This window comes from Schistocerca piceifrons, chromosome 1 (assembly GCF_021461385.2).
Source record: "Schistocerca piceifrons isolate TAMUIC-IGC-003096 chromosome 1, iqSchPice1.1, whole genome shotgun sequence".
Taxonomy (NCBI): domain Eukaryota; kingdom Metazoa; phylum Arthropoda; class Insecta; order Orthoptera; family Acrididae; genus Schistocerca; species Schistocerca piceifrons.
Window position 1 is genome coordinate 43,099,815 of NC_060138.1, and position 18,431 is coordinate 43,118,245.

The 18,431-nt window shown below is 40.1% G+C and overlaps 1 protein-coding gene across 1 annotated transcript in view; it reads left to right on the forward strand.

Annotated features, from left to right (window-relative positions):
• Positions 1 to 18,431, forward strand: part of LOC124775853 — a 140,923-nt gene that overhangs the window by 43,680 nt on the left and 78,812 nt on the right. Inside the window, exon 4 of the mRNA XM_047250724.1 lies at positions 16,428 to 16,554. Within this exon, the coding sequence (XP_047106680.1) occupies positions 16,428 to 16,554 (127 nt within the window). The remainder of the gene's footprint in view (positions 1 to 16,427; positions 16,555 to 18,431) is intronic.

Consider the following 18,431-nt stretch of genomic DNA (forward strand, 5'->3'; position numbering starts at 1 on the left):
CTCCACCAGCGTAGTTGAGAACTGCTGGATGGTCGTTAGCACATGTGGACGTGCTGCAATACATCTTCCCAACGCATCTCATATCTTCCCAACGCATCTCACACGTGCTGGACGGCATTTCATTTAAGTCGGGGGAACGGACAGCCGAATATCCTCTCATTCCACGAGCACCTCCACCTTCGCTGTTGGATGCGGTCGCGCATCGTCATCTATAAAAGTGAAATCAGGGTAGAATGCGCCTCTGAAGAGACGCACGTAGGGAAAGAGTACAGTGTTCCAGCAACGATGTCCCGTGAATGTACCGTGTTCCTGTGTTCAAATATTTGGACGTCACTACGCCCGTACAGAACAATGCCTCCCCGTACCACAACACCTGGACACCAAAACGATCATGTTCGACAACACTCCTCAGTGCAATAGGTACATACCTCTCGCCATATTTGGGTACGTCCAAGAACTATATTTGTGGTCCAAAAGACGTTGTTTGAACATGACATGGTAAAAATGTATTGCTATATGACAAGTGACGTGATAAGAATAGTATAAACGACTTACCTTCCATCAGACAAATAAAAATAAGAAAAGTTCTTACTAAAAAAACGGGCAAGCTTCCTCTGTCATATTCACTGATTACAATATTAGATCTACAGTTGAATAGGCTTAAGTTGATCCCTGACAGTTGCAGTGAGCCAGGAGTGACAGATTCGTGGGCCTACGTCAACCAATAACGTAATACCATTTTGGTAACGCCCCTACGGCAACGTTCAGTTTTGTCACAACCCTGCAGACGACTACTGTTTTCGCCTGCAGCCGTTGGCGCTTCGCAGTTGACAGCCGATAACAGCGCTGCAAGCTGTCAGGAAGCTTCTTCCGCCATCTCGACTATAGTTCGACCACTTATCGGCAAGCAGCAGCACTGTTCGGGGTAAAAAATATCCAATCGCCATTTTTTTCCACCTGGCCACTAGCACTGTTCGGGGTAAAAAATATGCAATCGCCATTTTTTTCCACCTGACCACTCAGCCTCACCTTCCCCTGGTCATCGATCAAGCCATCGGCTTTGCTCTGCGATGCACATCAATAGATATACATACACTAGACGTTCACATATTTGAGACGCGGTGACGCAGAAGCTATTAAAAAACCCGAATCCTCTGGTTTCGACCTAGGTCTTCCTCAGTCAACAACAAACGCCGAAACTGCAATTCGCTGCTCCGAGTTTGCTAGAATTCGGTAGAAAATAACAGCTCCAATGACCAGGATCTCAAGCAGTGCACTTTGCACAATAGTGCAGGGGCTGGAATAAAAAAAAAAAAAGGTCCATGTTACAAATCATCAGCTGTAAAGTACAGAGTGCCACGTGTAGCGTTTGAGATGACAAATTAAGGTAAATTAAATTCATTGACAGAAAACCAAACAGGACCTATAAGATTAATTAAGCTGCTACTGACAAGAAAACAGCATTGAAATGTTATTCCCCATATGAAAAGCAAAACAATGCGGAAGGAGTGACTGCTCCACGAAGAACTTTTCTGAACTGTGGCTGTAATAGACTGTTGATGAGAGAGGCTACGGCTCTCCCGCGAAGTGTAGCTGACGCTAGGTAAGAGTTTTGCCTTTGGTGGCCGGCCGCCCGGCAAACTAGGTTGGCCAGGCGCGCGCGCCTACTTCCCCCACCAAACTCGCAACCGTGGGAAAATGGATATAGCTGGAAAATGGCTTACCCATATCGTACGGGGAGTGTCCACAACCACTGTTTGACTGAGCAATCGAGTGTATTCTGTTACGAAACTGCATTGTTAACACACCGTATGTCTCACTCACTATTTTTCATTAAATAACCGGCTTTGGCCTGGTGCACAACTCATCTCTAGATCCAAAATCAGTGATACAAAGCGCAGCTTGTCAACAAGGGGAGGATACAACAGTAAACTCATTCTCTGGGAGAACCCAAGGTGTCTTTCTCCTCTCTCAGTCCTACAGCCGTGCCCGTATTCTCCTGTAACTCTTGCGTCTTTACTAGAAAGTTCCAACCATCCAGGCCATTACATCTTTTTGTCTCCTTTTACATACTGAATTATCTGTACAATTCCCTCGTTCACTCATTCTATCTTGCTATCTGCTGACTGTAAAGTAGGACTGTACAGCTGATAATCTTCCGCTTGGAAATCCCCTCCTGCAGATCCAGATGGGAGACCAATCAGCGATCTTTTGCCAAAGAAGAGATCAACCTCACAGTTCTTGAGCTACAGGCCACATTTCCTGAGACACGCTTCACATACTCTGCCTGACAGAAAAAAGTGAAGCACCCAGAAGAGGGGGATGAAATGAAATGAAACTTCACAGGTAGAGGGGGTATCTGATGTTCTTTCAGTGATTAAAAAATCGAGTGAAATTTACGAGGAACTAGTCAGTATGGGCCCGCTTATTAGTATGGCGTTGTACACACTCTAGCTTAGATGCGTGCACTGTTTCGATTGTGAAGAGTGCCATAAAGCTATTGTATCCTCTCTTGAGGCTAGTTGGCCCACAACTGTTGTAACTGGTCCTTGATATCCAGGATAATGGCAATGGGAAGGGCTGACGTCGGAGCTGGTCCCACACTCGTTCAATTGGGGACAGATCTAGAGATCTTGCTGGCCACAGGAGTACCTCAACATCATGCGCTGTTCAAACAGACACATGCCATGGGTGGGACTGCATTCTCTTGTTGAAAAATGGCACCATGATACTGTAACACATGAGGACGCAGGAAGTACGTGAAGACGTAGCGTTGTGCCCTCAGCACTACCAGCCGTGATCTGAAGTCTTACCCAATGGCTCCCCACGCCATGACACCAGAAGTTACACTGCTGTGATTCTCCAAAACATTGAAAAAAATTGGGCCGCTCCCCGAAACGCCGCCATATGCCACAATGATTGTCATCCAGAGTAGAGCAGAACTTCGCTTCATTGCTCAACACAGTGCGACGCCATTCATCAACAGCCCACGCTTCCCTATCACGGCAGCACTCCATATGCAGTCGTTTGTTTGTATTTCATGTTAACAACAGCCTATGGATGGGACGGTAATTCCCTCTACCGGTTGTTACTATCGCAGGATGATACCGAAAACTGTAGGGAGTCCATTACTTGCTCTTGGGTGACAGATGCAAATGTGAAGGGGTTACGATAAAATTTGTGCACAACACGATGACCCTCTCTAGTGGTGGTCAGACGTGGTCGACTGGAACCCTGACAACGAGTACACCTGTCATCACGTCCCGAGCTGTCCAACATTGGGCCACTGTCACATCTGAATGCCCCACAAATACAGATATTGCACGTTCGACCAGCCGGCTAAAACGAGAACACAATGGATCCCCTCTGAAACTTTGTCTGGTGCTGTCAACACTATCTCACAGGAGTAGATGGCATCTCCGTGTCCTTCGCAGTGATCAGTCAATATCTGACGCTGTTCGTGTCCCTTGTATACCTACCAGGCCTTGTAACAACACGAACAACACTAATTCACTCATGTGACCGTTACATCTGTCACAGAGAATTGCAGCTCTAATCATTTATGTATCTGGTGATGATGTGTACGAGTCCAAAGTTATATTGACAAACGAACATGTCTTCTGGATCCTTCACTTTTCTTATCAAACAGTTGCATGGGGGTCTTAATTAAATATTTTGAAAATATTTGTTCAGTTTTTAGTATGTCCGATTACGCAAGTCTCGTAAACGGTTGGCCCTGACTAGAATTATTACGCTATCTGACTGCAAAGAACAACAACAAACAATGAAATGAAAATTTTCATAAACACAGTTTATTAATTAAGTCCCCAGCAACTATAAAACCTACAAAACCAATAAGCACAAGAGTAACTGTTCTGTATGTGGGAGTGTGACTCAACGTACACATCTGGCACGGTTCTTCTCCAACAAGACAAGAATTTTTAAATACCAATTATACTGACGTGATAAAAGAAAATTCGAAAAACTATAATTACGCAAGAAAACTAGAATTCACTGTAATACAAGAACACAAGCCAGATGCTTTGTTGACTGAACCTGTAATGACGCATAATTTCAGACACACAAATAATAAAAGAACATTGTGGTTTTTACCTTCATATATATTGACGAAATGCACTCTGATCATTACAATAACATCTGCTACCTCTCCCATCAAATAACTGGATAAAACATGGAACAAACACTCCTTACTACAACATCTCGACAAGCCTTGCCCACTAGCACATCTCAACACGAACTGTCTTCTACGAGCTCTGCCCACGCACTGACTTCTACGAGCTCTCGACAAGCACTGACTTCTACGAGTTCTTAACAAGCACTGTGGAGGCGGCTTAATAGTACTCTTTGGCGCAATCTCTGGCGCAGTGGCTCAGTGTAGCCACCTTTCATATGCCCCTCCTCCACAGGCCAGAATTTGATGGTATTTTTGCCAGCATTGGTGGTGAAAATACCACCAAATTCGTCCACAAAAATACAGACAAAAATAAAAGATAATATTAATACCTAAATATCACATAATTAGTTAAAATTTTGGCTTTGCACTGACCTTTCAATAACCTAATATATAAAATACAGTAGGCAATACAAATTCTTTTCATACATGTGGCTTTACATAATAGTTTACACAATACACAAAAAATCAGTTTATACAAATGTTCACATAAAATACTTTTAATTGTTCAAAAAAAAAAACAAATAGTTTATAATTCCAGCCCAGCAATGGTCAACAGGTGCAAATACCAACAAGTGACATCGTTTCAGCAGAAGCAGTCCATCAGTTGCACCCAGCAATGTTGAGCAGGTGCAGACAGCAACAAGTGACTTCATTTCAGTAGAAACAGTCCATCAGTTGCACCCAGCAATGTTGAGAGCAGGTGCAGACACCAACAAGTGACCATCATTTCAGTAGAAGCAGTCCATCAGTTGCACCCAGCAATGTTGAGAGCAGGTGCAGACACCGACAAGTGACATCATTTCAGTAGAAGCAGTTCCATCTGTGGCACCCAGTAAAGTTGCAGAGGTACACACAGCAACAAGTCACATCAGTAGAAGCAGTTCATCAGTTGCACCCAGCAATGTTGAGCAGGTGCAGACACCAATAAGTGACATCATTTCAGTAGAAGCATTTCCATCTGTGGCACCCAGTAAAGTTGAAGAGGTACACACAGCAACACGTCACATTAGTTCAGTAGAAGCAGTCCATCAGTTGCACCCAGCAATGTTGAGCAGGTGCAGACACCAACAAGTGACATCATTTCAGCAGAAACAGTCCATCAGTTGCACCCAGCAAAGTTGAGAGCAGGTGCAGACACCAAAAAGTGACATCATTTCAGTAGAAGCAGTCCATCAGTTGCACCTAGCAATGTTGAGCAGGTGCAGACACCAACAAGTGACATCATTTCAGCAGAAACAGTCCATCAATTGCACCCAGCAATGTTGAGCAGGTGCAGACACCAACAAGTGACATCATTTCAGTAGAAGCAGTCCATCAGTTGCACCCAGCAATGTTGAGCAGGTGCAGACACCAACAAGTGACATCATTTCAGCAGAAACAGTCCATCAGTTGCACCCAGCAATGTTGAGCAGGTGCAGACAGCAGCCCATGATATTCATTATCACCGATCACTCAGTTCAAGCATGAACAATAGTTTGAATACACATACTAATCACACTGTTCATCAGCAGAAATTAAACATGTCCTAGTGACACCAAAGAAAAAGTACAAGTAACAGTCCATAATATTCACTATCACTGATCACACAGTTCAACAGCAGAAATTAATCATTCCTAAGTGTCACACATTACGTTGAAAAAAGTGCAGGTAACAGTCCATAATATTCACCATCACTAATCAGACAGTTCAGGCATGAACAATAGTTTGAATACACATACAAATGCTTTTACAATGCTCTTACACTAAACATACAAATTCTAATAAACACACAAATGATATCAGATAATTGTCATATTAACTCTTACAAATACACAAATACCAGTAAACCTATAATATTTATGGGTGTCAGTGCAAGCCACTACAAACAAATAAAATAATATTTATGAGATAGGTGGGTAGGATTAGGAAAGGAAAACACACAAAACACATTCACTCATCTTTCATCCGCATTAAGTACTACTGTGTAATTGAATAGTGTTAACTGTGTAAATGCAATTCTGTCAAAATCTGATGTTCATCATGTGTATCAAGTAGTAATGGCAGCAATGTATAACAGTCAATAATAGTTAAGTCAACGTCATAGTCATCATGTCAAGACCAATGTTTGCCAAGCCAGATCAAATGTACTGTTGTTGAACAACTGTCAGTAAGCCAAGATATGCAAATACTTCCTCTTTCAAAAAAAAAGTATATACTGCTCAGTGATTTAACAAAGTGTGTGTATAGACTATCTTCCCTCTAGTTTAGTGTTCTAGTCTGCTATCTTCATCCTCCTTGTTCCATAAGACCAACAAAAAAAAAAATATGCTCCTCACTTACTTTACTTCTTATACACCAAAACTCCAATAATCATCAGCATCACATAATCTCAATACTTCACTAATACTTCTTACGTCGATACATATAACTCTTATCATCAATATCATTTACCTTACCTCTTGTCCACAAAAACTCCAATAATCATCAACTTCATATAATCTCTATACCTCAATAATACCTCTTTAATACGTCGATAAATATAAACCTTATTACCAATATCATTTCAGTTCCATAACAACTCTTTCCTCTAGTCAGTCTCCTCGAACAAGTACAGATAAAATCCTAATGCAAACCTCATCATCCCATACAATCCGAAGACACACTGTCAACACACAACCTCTGTGTAATCCATCTGACCCAAATCTTCTACTCATTATGAATTATAAACAAAGAAATGCATACATGACCTCTAACAGACTTAGTTCGAATAACTCTCAGTAATTAAGTACGATTACGGAATGTGAATGATCACAATATTTCACAGTGTGTACACCACTTCAAGAATTATGGCAAACAGAAGCAAACATGTGGAGTATTTCTTGTGTCAAGTGTCACTTCCTATTTCAATTGCTCACGAAAAATGCAGTGTAATAACTGTCAATGGTCTAAACCTAGTTTCGGTATGTCATGTCGTTAGCTTCCTTCCTATTAGCATAAATTTATACAGCTTCCATAAAACCTCCAGCTCATGTGACCTCAACGAAGTTCTTTGTACCAATGTCGTTCGTCGAATTATAGCAGTTCATTTTCTCATCTTAAAATATAAGGCACTGAGCGTAAGCAAAACAAGCAATAGCGAGTAAATATACCAGTAGTGAACAGAATGTCAAAAAGTGGATGCAGCACAAATCCTACAACGAGGCTCTGCCAAGCAAACAATCTATAATTAATACAATAGTGTGACCTAAACTCTATGTCCATACACAGTATATCAGCATTTCTATACACCAAATTAAAGAGTAGTTATGACAACAAACAGAAATGTATAAATATGCAACCCATACGCATAGCAGCAAACAGGTCATTAGCATCATATCAGCATAAGCAAATAAATGTTCATATGTCATCCTAATAAGTAAACATGAAGGCGCAAGCAGATAAATCACAAAGTATAACTTACATACCTAACCACATCAGCACAATAAATCAGGTGACAATTATAATTTAAATAAATAAGCACAGCAGGCACATAATTTAAAAAAATATGACATCAGAGAAAAAGCAGTGCAGCCAAGCGATGCATAATATACACAAGTTACAACCCAGTTCATTAATAATCATTGTCAAAATCAGTTAACGTACGCAAGCACGTCGCTTCACAAGTAATTTCATAGAACATGAAATTTAGCACAAAGTATGAATCACGTAATTGCGAGCAGCAAATTACGTCTAAAGTACGTACCTAAGTGGAAATATGTTACCTGAAAAATGAACTCAATTAATAGTTACCTTTTTAGTTTATTAGTTTCTTCTTGGAAATTACATTCTTTCTGAAAATTTCTCGATAGCAGGTCCTCTTAACGTCGGAGACACACAGAATTTACCTGAAGTTCTTAAATATTTCATAGAACCGTATCCTGAAAAATACTGAATGTTAATAACATAATTCATCAAGTCACTATAGCTTTATACTGAATTTAGTCGGAGAAATTAAATTGTGTATTTGTTTACGGCTGTCAGTGCATTCGCACTGAGCGCTCGATCAGCTGAAGGCGCGTGACGTAGGAAGCAATTGTTTGCGGTCAACGACTGCCTTGTGCGGCGCGCAGACTTGACTGTTGCTTTGAGTATGTGCCGCCGCCAAAACACCGCGGTATCCTTGTATTCTCTGCATGTTTACATCTAGCTGTTGGTTTCTCAAAAGTATGTCATTCTACAAAAATTTTTACGTTAGATATATGATGTATTCCTTTAGAGCGTCGAGATTTAAGAGTTTCTACTTCGACAGTGCTATCATGTATAATTTTGCGAATTCTATATGGACCGTTGTAAAGCAGAAAAAATTTGCGACACAAGCCTTTTCCTTTGTGAGACAAACGATGAGACTTAATTAACACTTTCTGACCAACTGACAAGATTTTTGAACGACCAGGACGCTTAGCTGATTTCTCTCTTCTAGCAGCCGCAGATGCAATATTTTGCAGAGCCAGGTTGACAACTTCAGAATGCCGCAGTTTCCGTGAAGGCGGAAAAGGAACGATTTCAGATATGCGATTTGTCGGTGCTCTGTTTTTTAATATTAGTAAAGGCGGTAAAGAAGTTGAATCATTAGGGAGATCATTCAGAATGTTTTGAAAAATATGAAAATACTGATCCCAAGTTCTGTGATTCTGATGACAATAAAGACGACACAATTTATTGATTTCCTTCATCCATCTCTCTGAAGCGTTAGATTGAGGGTGAAAAAGTGAAATGAAGATTGGTTTAATTTTACGACGCTGTAGAGTACGAAGCCAAATTTTAGAACGAAACTGTGATCCATTATCTGATATAACCTTATCAACATGACCAACTTCTTTAAGAAAATGTTTGATGAAAGCGTTAGATACTGAACAAGCTGTTGCTTTGCGTAAAGGTGTAAAACACACATATTTTGACGTCAACTCCACTGCTACGAAAATGTACGCAAAACCATTAGTAGAACGAACCACTGGACCGAACAAATCGACTGCAGCCATCTCCTTTAATTTCGCTGGAATGATAGGAAACAACGGTGCTCTGTGAGAAACTGTTGGCGGCTTAGCCTTTTGACATAATTTGCATTTGGCCAGAACAGATCGAATACGTTTTTCCATATTACTGAAGTAACAATTTTCTCGTAATTTATGAAAGCATTTTCTGGGACCAAAGTGTGCATAACTGAAATGCGTATACCAAATCAATTTATTGACCCACTCATCAGGAATACAAACTAACCAAACAGAGTTGTCGACCGATTTTCGTTTAAAAAGAATGTCATTGCGAACTAAATAATGCTGTCTAATCGCTACGCTTTCCTTTCTCCTCCACTTCTCCTTAATGTCCTTCCAGACTGGATCCTTATTTTGCTCCTTAGCGATGTCCTGGAGCGAAGACGAAATAAAGTTCTCAAACGCAACACCTTTTATATACATCAAACAATAATTGTTTTCCTGGCAGTCCTCTTCAGCACTTTGTTTCAAACCCATAGGTGCACGTGATAAAGCATCAGCAACAATATTTGAAGAACCCTGTATGTAAACAATACTAAAGTCAAATTCCTGTAGGTACAACGCCCATCGTGACAATCTGCCATGAGTTAATTTTGTCGACATAAGAAATTCCAGAGCTCGATGATCGGTGTAAACCCTAGTATGTCTGCCAAACAAAAATGTGCGAAATTTTGTGAAAGCCCATACAACAGCTAAAGCTTCAAGTTCCGTAATCGAATAATTCTTTTCTGATTTAGAAAGAACACGACTTCCAAATGCAATAGTTTTCTGGACTACAACGCCGTCTTCTTCTATCTCTTGAAATAAGTGTGCCCCTAGTCCGTTGCCAAACAAAAATCTTTAGATAAATCCGGATGTGAAAGAAGTGGAGCAGCAACTGAAGCATCACGAAGCTGTTCAAATTCTGACTGAGCTTCCTCATCCCAACACCAATTAGATTTCTTTCCAGATAGTTCACATAAACGAGGTGTGGCCAAATCGTCCAATTTAACAAAGCGTCGAAGAAAATTACAGACACCAAGGAAACTACGAACATCACGTTTTGTAGTAGGAACAGCATAATTACGAATAGCGTCTAATTTTTCTGGATCAGGAAGAATACCTTCTGTAGAAATAATGTGACCGAGAAATTTCACCTGAGAACGACCAAATTCAGATTTTTCCAAGTTTACTGTAATGCCAACTTTTGCAAAGATACGTAATAATGAGTCCAAAATTTTGTTGTGCTCACTCCAAGAATGTTTAGCAATAAGAATGTCGTCAACATACGAAATAATGTTGTCACGAATATAAACAGGTAAAATTTCATTTAAGCTACGAATGAATGCTGCTGAAGATACAGTAAGTCCAAACGGTAATTTCCGAAACTGGTAACAGTTACCAAAGGCTAAAAAGGCAGTATATTTTCTACAATCAGGGTGGAGTTCTATTTGCCAAAAACTTGCGCGCATATCAATCGTGGATAAAACTTTAATTCCATGGAAATGTTGAAGAAGTTCATCTAAATTTTGTGGGCGGTCAGTTTCAGGAATGATGATGTTATTTATCTGTCTGGAATCCAGAACCAAACGAATTGATCCATCCTTTTTAAGAACAACGTGTAATGGGCTAGTATAAGGACTGACTGCAGGCTCAATAATGCCCTGATCTAACATGTACTGAAGTTCATTCTTAACCTTGTCTCTGTAAGCCAAAGGAATAGCGTACGTTTTCCCGCGAAATGGTGTGTGTTCTTTTACTTTAAATAAATATTGTAAGCCTTGTATAGTTCCTGTGTGATGACTAAACACTGTAGCATGTGAAGTCAAAATGTGGTGCAGCTCTTCTCTTGCAACGTCATCTGGCACTTCAGCTTTCTTAACCTTTTCATTAATTAATTCTTCGCTATTAATGATATCATCCATCGCGTCGCGGTATCTATTGTCATTGTCATGAATAAACACACTGTCGTCATAATGCTCAACGAAAACATCAGAAGTAAGAAACCTTAAACATTTTGCATCTGGTTCAGATCTTGTTAAATACTCGAAAAATTTCAAACATTTCGGCATTCCGGCAACAGTCAAATTCACACTTCCTTCTTTAAAGTTCAAAATTGCCTTATGTGCGTTAAGAAATTCCATACCTAATATAATTTGGGTACTGAGTAATGGAACAATAATAAAATTAGCAGAAAATTCGTATCCTTGACAACTAAAATTTAAGTTGGTCTGTTGTTTGACTTCCACGCTTTTTCCAGAAATCGCTCCTCGAATTGTAGTTTTAGAAATACGTAACACAGGACAAGCAATAGTTCTTTCACATATACGAAAAACTGATTAACTAATGACATTCAATGGGCTCCCAGAATCTAATACTGCAGTGAACTTATTCTTACCCACATATACTTCAATAACAGGATGTAAAAATGCGTCTACATTATTTTCCTTTTCGTCTAACAAAATGTCTCTCATGTCTTCCAGGCGTACGTAGTGTAAAGTCGTAGTGTCATTACTTTCTGAACCGTCTATATTGCTGCCAGAAGCCGAAGCTGCAAGTCATTGTCGATTGTTTGCGTCACGTCTTTGATTATTCCCGTCATTTCGCGGATCAATTTCTACGATTTGCACTTGTCTCTCTGAAGTTCTGTCACGTGGAGGATGCCAATCAGGTCCTTCCTGTCTGTTAGATGCAAATTCTTGGCTGTGTCTGTTATTAAAATTTCTGTTTTCCGGTCTGTCTGCATAACTACTTCTTGTGTAATTTCGACTGTCACTTCTGAAATTATTGTTGTATCTACTACCCTGATTGTTTCTGTAGTAAGAATTTCTATTACTGTTTGAATAATTTCTGTCTTGATAATACCGATTACTGTTTCCATACGATTGATCATTCCGATACGAATTACCGTTGTTATAGTTGTCTGTGTAATTTCTGTTAGAACGTCTGTTATTGTCGTAGGGCTGGTATCTATTGTCCTGTCTGTTACGTCTGTCATTCTCAAAATTACCCATATAACGCCCGTTCCGATCACTATCTCTTTTCTCTGAAAGTCTATTGTAAATACTGTTACTGAAAAAGTTACAAGAAGTCCCGTCGTCGTTGTCATACTCAAGTTCTTGCAACAAAGTCTTAAAAGTCTCGATGTCGTCCTTACATCTTCCAGCTAAAGCAATTTGTCTTATGGATTGTGGCAACTTAGTTAAACAAATGCGAATTAATTCAGTCGGGCTATAAGGGTTGGACAGGAACTGATTCTTTCGAATCATGTCTTCAAAGTACTCTGCCGGCGTGCGGAACTCAGACTGTTTAAAATTACGCTGCATAATCAGACTATGTTTGACTCTGTCTTGCGTGTTTTCGGACCAATATGCCGATAGAAATGCATGATAAAAATCATTTAGATTATTGCAATCTCTAATGAGTGCGCGCATCCGCGTCGCCGGTTCGTTTTCTAAATATCCACACACAAATTCCAGTTTGTGACTTAGTGGCCAATTTGGTGGGAGTGCGTACATAAATTGATCTAACCATGAACATGGATGTATGTCATTCTTAGAATTGCGGAAGATCTTAAATTTCCGGACAGTCAAAAAGTGTTTATAGTCAAAGTTTTCGCCTCGTGGCGACAAAGACCTACCGCGTCTGTCCCAGTCCGAATGTCGATTATTGTAAAGTTCGCGCGCCTGGCGCTCTCTTGTTGCATCCCGTAAATGAAACAAATTATTTTCTTCAAGCCCTTCTGCTACCTGTGATTCTAAATTTCTTCTGCTATCTTTTCCTCCAATTTCGCCTTCGATCTGTTTGACTTGCTTTCGTAATGCCTCAACTTCCCTTTTAACGCGTTCATTAAATTTTCCCTGATTTTCAACATGTTTATTTATGTTCTGGTACTCTTCGGTTTCTGCGAATGGTAATGGAGCTGTATCATCCGAATCTCTGTCCCCATGTAAACTAAGATTTGTCAATTTATCTGAAATTTCCTCAACTCTTTCCGATAAGTCACCTAATTGTTCTTTCTGTTTATTTACGTCTTCCGTAAGTGTCGTGACTCGGGTTTCAGTATTGACACATTTGGTAGTTAACTGTTCATATTGTTGTGTTAGGTTATTTAATCTGTCATTTGGTACGGATTCCTCTATTCTCTCAAATATTTCTTTCTTATCGTGTGCACGTTGTAAATGTAACTCTGAAAATTTCTGTACTATCACGCGATCTCTTTCCTCCTGTTCTCTATCCTGTTCCCTTTGTCTAATCTCTACAGCAATTAATCTATTATTGTGAGAATTCAAAATCGGTTGTACTTCTTCTCTGATTTCTTTCTTTAATTCATCTTTCATATTTTTGAAACACGTCCCTATTCGTGAATCTAACCGTGTTTCCAAAGTTCCCATCTCTGTTTTAATTGTTCCTATCTCTGTTTTAAATTCAGATCGAAACTGCTCCAGTGTTCCCCTATCTGTTTTTAATTCAGCTCGTAAAGTTCCCATCTCTGTTTTTAATTCAGATTGAAAATTTAATATTACACTCATCAACTGCTCCATATTAACTTGTTCGAAATTCCTTTCGCCCCTAACATTTCCCACAAAACTAACTTCCTTCTGCATAGCCATAAGGCTATCTGTGTTCGATACTATTCCAGAATCTTCTGTCATTAATCTCGTATTCTGTGAATTTTCTGATTGAGAAAAATTTTGAACTGTTTCCGGACTATTTTCCCTGCTTATTAAATTGTTTTCCACTACATTATTCATGACACTGTTTTCCTCTGTTGGCGAGTTCGCCATGTTAACAATTTCGTTATTCTGACTATTCATCATTTTTGCCTGTTTCATTGACCGCGTAATCATTTACAAAACATAAAAAATTCGTCACTGTTCGAAATTTACACACAATGCCTCCTTATCTCCAACAAAACCATTTACATGCAATGTCTCCCTCAAACACGATCAATCGAACAATTGAAATAATTGCACTAAATTGTCAAACCCGTAGACAAGACAACAAAAAAAATAAATTTGAAAAATACCATTAGAAGAATGCCAATTACCAAATCTACACATTCAATACAGACTACAATTACTGAACTACAAATTACTACAACAATACTACGGTCTACTATTTTTACAATCAGAAGATTCCAAGGGACGATCCGAAGCAGCGGTCGCCACGTGCATGGGGGTCTTAATTAAATATTTTGAAAATATTTGTTCAGTTTTTAGTATGTCCAATTACGCAAGTCTCGTAAACGGTTGGCCCTGACTAGAATTATTACGCTATCTGACTGCAAAGAACAACAACAAACAATGAAATGAAAATTTTCATAAACACAGTTTATTAATTAAGCCCCCAGCAACTATAAAACCTACAAAACCAATAAGCACAAGAGTAACTGTTCTGTATGTGGGAGTGTGACTCAACGTACACATCTGGCACGGTTCTTCTCCAACAAGACAAGAATTTTTAAATACCAATTATACTGACGTGATAAAAGAAAATTCGAAAAACTATAATTACGCAAGAAAACTAGAATTCACTGTAATACAAGAACACAAGCCAGATGCTTTGTTGACTGAACCTGTAATGACGCATAATTTCAGACACACAAATAATAAAAGAACATTGTGGTTTTTACCTTCATATATATTGACGAAATGCACTCTGATCATTACAATAACATCTGCTACCTCTCCCATCAAATAACTGGATAAAACATGGAACAAACACTCCTTACTACAACATCTCGACAAGCCTTGCCCACTAGCACATCTCAACACGAACTGTCTTCTACGAGCTCTGCCCACGCACTGACTTCTACGAGCTCTCGACAAGCACTGACTTCTACGAGTTCTTAACAAGCACTGTGGAGGCGGCTTAATAGTACTCTTTGGCGCAATCTCTGGCGCAGTGGCTCAGTGTAGCCACCTTTCACAGTGTATATATAATACAGTGGTTTCCATTGGCTTCTGCAAACTCATGCCGTAGATCATTGCTTTTTCTTCGTCCTTTATGTGTAGTTTCCCTGCCAAAGAGCAAGTAAATTCCCTGACAAGGCGTTGGTGGCTGGGGATGGCCCCTTGTACTGGCAGTAATGATTTTTATTCAAAATCTAAGCAGTGGTTGGTACTCAACCAAGGATCCACGACTTTCAGTTTCATTGTCAACGACCCTACCCCTACACCATGGTTACCAAATATATCACAATACACCCTAATACTTGTAGTTCCTTTCCGCCTGCTTCTGAGACATTACACTGGTCCAAAAGTTGCCTTCAGGTAGACAAAAAATTCTTTTATATTGTTCTGTACCAGAACGTATATTTTTGATACGTATCATGTCAGAATAAATTTAATGCTTATCAGTATACAGGATGTCTCTCCTAAGAGTAGTCGGGCTGATTTTTCTCTGGTGTTTCGGCAGATTTCTGCAATTTAGTTTTTACAATGTGTAGCTGGAGCCGGCCCAAAAAAATACTGCTCGTGACGCGTTTCATGCGACCACTAGTGTCAGTGGAAAGCGTCAATTTGTTTCCAATTACAAACAACATGATTTTTAAACCGGAATTTTACGCCCCCATTCGATAGAGCGATCCTAAATTAGTCTAATGCGATATCTGGTTTGTCGATACCTATCGATTAACAGGGACAGTACAGCACGAAGAATAAAGAGCAGTCCAGCAGCGATTCTGGAGCGCTGCATGCTTGGCGGTAGCAGTCAGCGCTATCCAGCGCGGTGTCTCGCTGTTGGAGCACTGGATACTCTCCGTGTTATAGTGTCCCTATTAATACATATCTACAAAACAGAAATCAAAGTAGACTAACCTGGGATCGCTATATCTTAGGGGCACGTAAAATTCCGCTTTAAAAGTCATTTTGTTTGTAATTGGAAACAAACTGATGCTTTCCGTTGACACTAGCGGTCGTATAAAACATGTCACTAGCAGTATTGGTTTGGGCCGGCTCCAGCTACACGTTGCAAAAACAAAATTGCGAATATCTGCCGAGACACCAGAAAAAGTGCGCCTGTCGATTTTTAGGAAAGGCCAACCGAAAACTGAATGTTGGGAACATTTCAGTTGTTCTAGTTTTATGAAACAGGTTGGATGACGATTGAAATGATGATGATGGTGGTGGTGGTGGTGGTGGTGGTGGTGGTGGTGGTGATGCATGAGAGTAACTTCAATCGTTGTGGCAAGCAGCAGACTAGTTTTGAAGTCCCCGTTACGACGTGCGCTGTATTTGCAGGAGTGAGGCAGCTGCCAGGAAGCGCGGCCTGGTTCATGGGCGCCTCACACGCCAGCAAGAGCTGGGCGCGGAACCTCACCAAGGTGGCGCTCGTTGCCGAGGAGGCCACCAGATACGTTGCGCATGCGTAAGTACCGCAGCCTTCGTTTGTCTCTCTGTAACTGACTCCGCCTGCACCTCGCAGTTTACGTGTCATTATTGCTGATGTGATCTTTCCGGTACCATATTTGTATTACAGTATTTTTTAGGACCTATAATTAAAAAACGTGTTTCCATTAACAAAGAAGCGAAAGCAAAAGTCGTTCACCCACTGGATGATGTGGAAACGTAAGGATGTAGAACAATACAAGAGCTTATTTCCAAACTGTCTTCAATTAAAAATCTTGAATTCGTCTACTTTTTTACATTATGCATTCCACATTGTGTTCAATATGGTGTTACTCGCCGAATTGTCCCATTTCGCGTGTTATATCTTTTAATTTTTAATCTAACTCGAGCAATCGCTACTTTTACTTTCAATGTGTGTTAAACCCACTTGAGCAATCTATGGGCGCACGTAAATAACAGTCGCCCTCGATCACCTATTAAAAAAACTGCTTAAGGAATTTGATATTGTAACTACAGTATCGCAGTACGTACACTGATAAGTCAAACATTATGACCACTGCCCACCGCGACATGTTTCAACAGTATAACTGTCCACTTCTCGGAACCAGAACCGTGCTACACTGGTTTGAGGAGCATTACACTGAACTCACGTTGGTGTCTCGGCGACCAAATTCGACTGATGTAAATCCTAAGGCGCTCATCTGGGACGCTATCGGGCGCTGCCATCGCCTACACAAATCAGCGTGTCCTACGAGTTGACGTCTAATGCCACACATCCCCACAAACTTACCAATAAACTGTCGGATCCATGATACACAGAGTCAGAGATGTATTTCGTTCCAAGACGGACAAACTAGCTATTAAGCAGGTGGCTCATCAATGTACTTCCTCTCGTCAAATTTGATTCAAATAACCCATTTAGAGACCACATTCATAATTGCAATATTAGAAGAATAAATGACCTTCATTACTCTTAATTCAAAACGACTTTAGCTCAGAAAGCAGCGAATAACGCTGATGGTGATATTATCAATCACTTACGCAATGATATTAAATGCTCACTGACAGGAAAGTTAAATTTGAAAGTAAGCTCTAGCAGTTCCCTCTGTAGGAGTCGTGTTATTCCGTAGACGAATTTTCATTTAGAACTTTTACCTTTTTAGTGCACTAAATATTGTTTTCTGTTACGTGAGTTCATCTCTAAATGGTCAGCATGCAGCCACATTTAAATACCAACTAAGTTAACATTCGATAAACTAACTAGTTCCATGTCATTTTTATATAATGTGCAGCGTGACTAATGCAACATGTAACTGCATACTAGCAAGTGTCCTGACTCAGCATTGCTGCCCCACCGTCTCTCGTTAGTGTGTACTGTAAACAGGTGGCGTTGTACTGTTAGTGCACTGACTTATTTTCTTTATTTACGTACGAGGGGGAATCATAACGTTTTGATTATCACTTCGAAAAAAACTGCTTTACTGAACTTGGCGGTTCTCTAAATGTTCACATTGCAATGCAACACATTTTTGACAACGATGGATGGCTCGGCCGGTTATTATGGTTGTACGAGGTTGTACTGAAAAGTAATGTCTCCGAATTGTTTGCATGAAAACTCTTATTGCTTTTTAAATAAAATAAACGTGTTTAACACTTTACATCTTTATTCTTCATGTCACCATAGAGAGCTCCGAATTGTAGAGTGTAACATGGCGGTGTGGAATGTAACTATGAGTGCTGTAATCGAGTTTCGAATTTGAAAAGTTCGTCCACACGTGGAGCACGCTGTCCTTCAGCATGACAATGCCACACCACACGCGAGCGCTGCACAGCTGCAACAATCCGAAGGCTCGGGTTCACTGCCACCGATCATCCTCCATACAGTCACGACCTGGC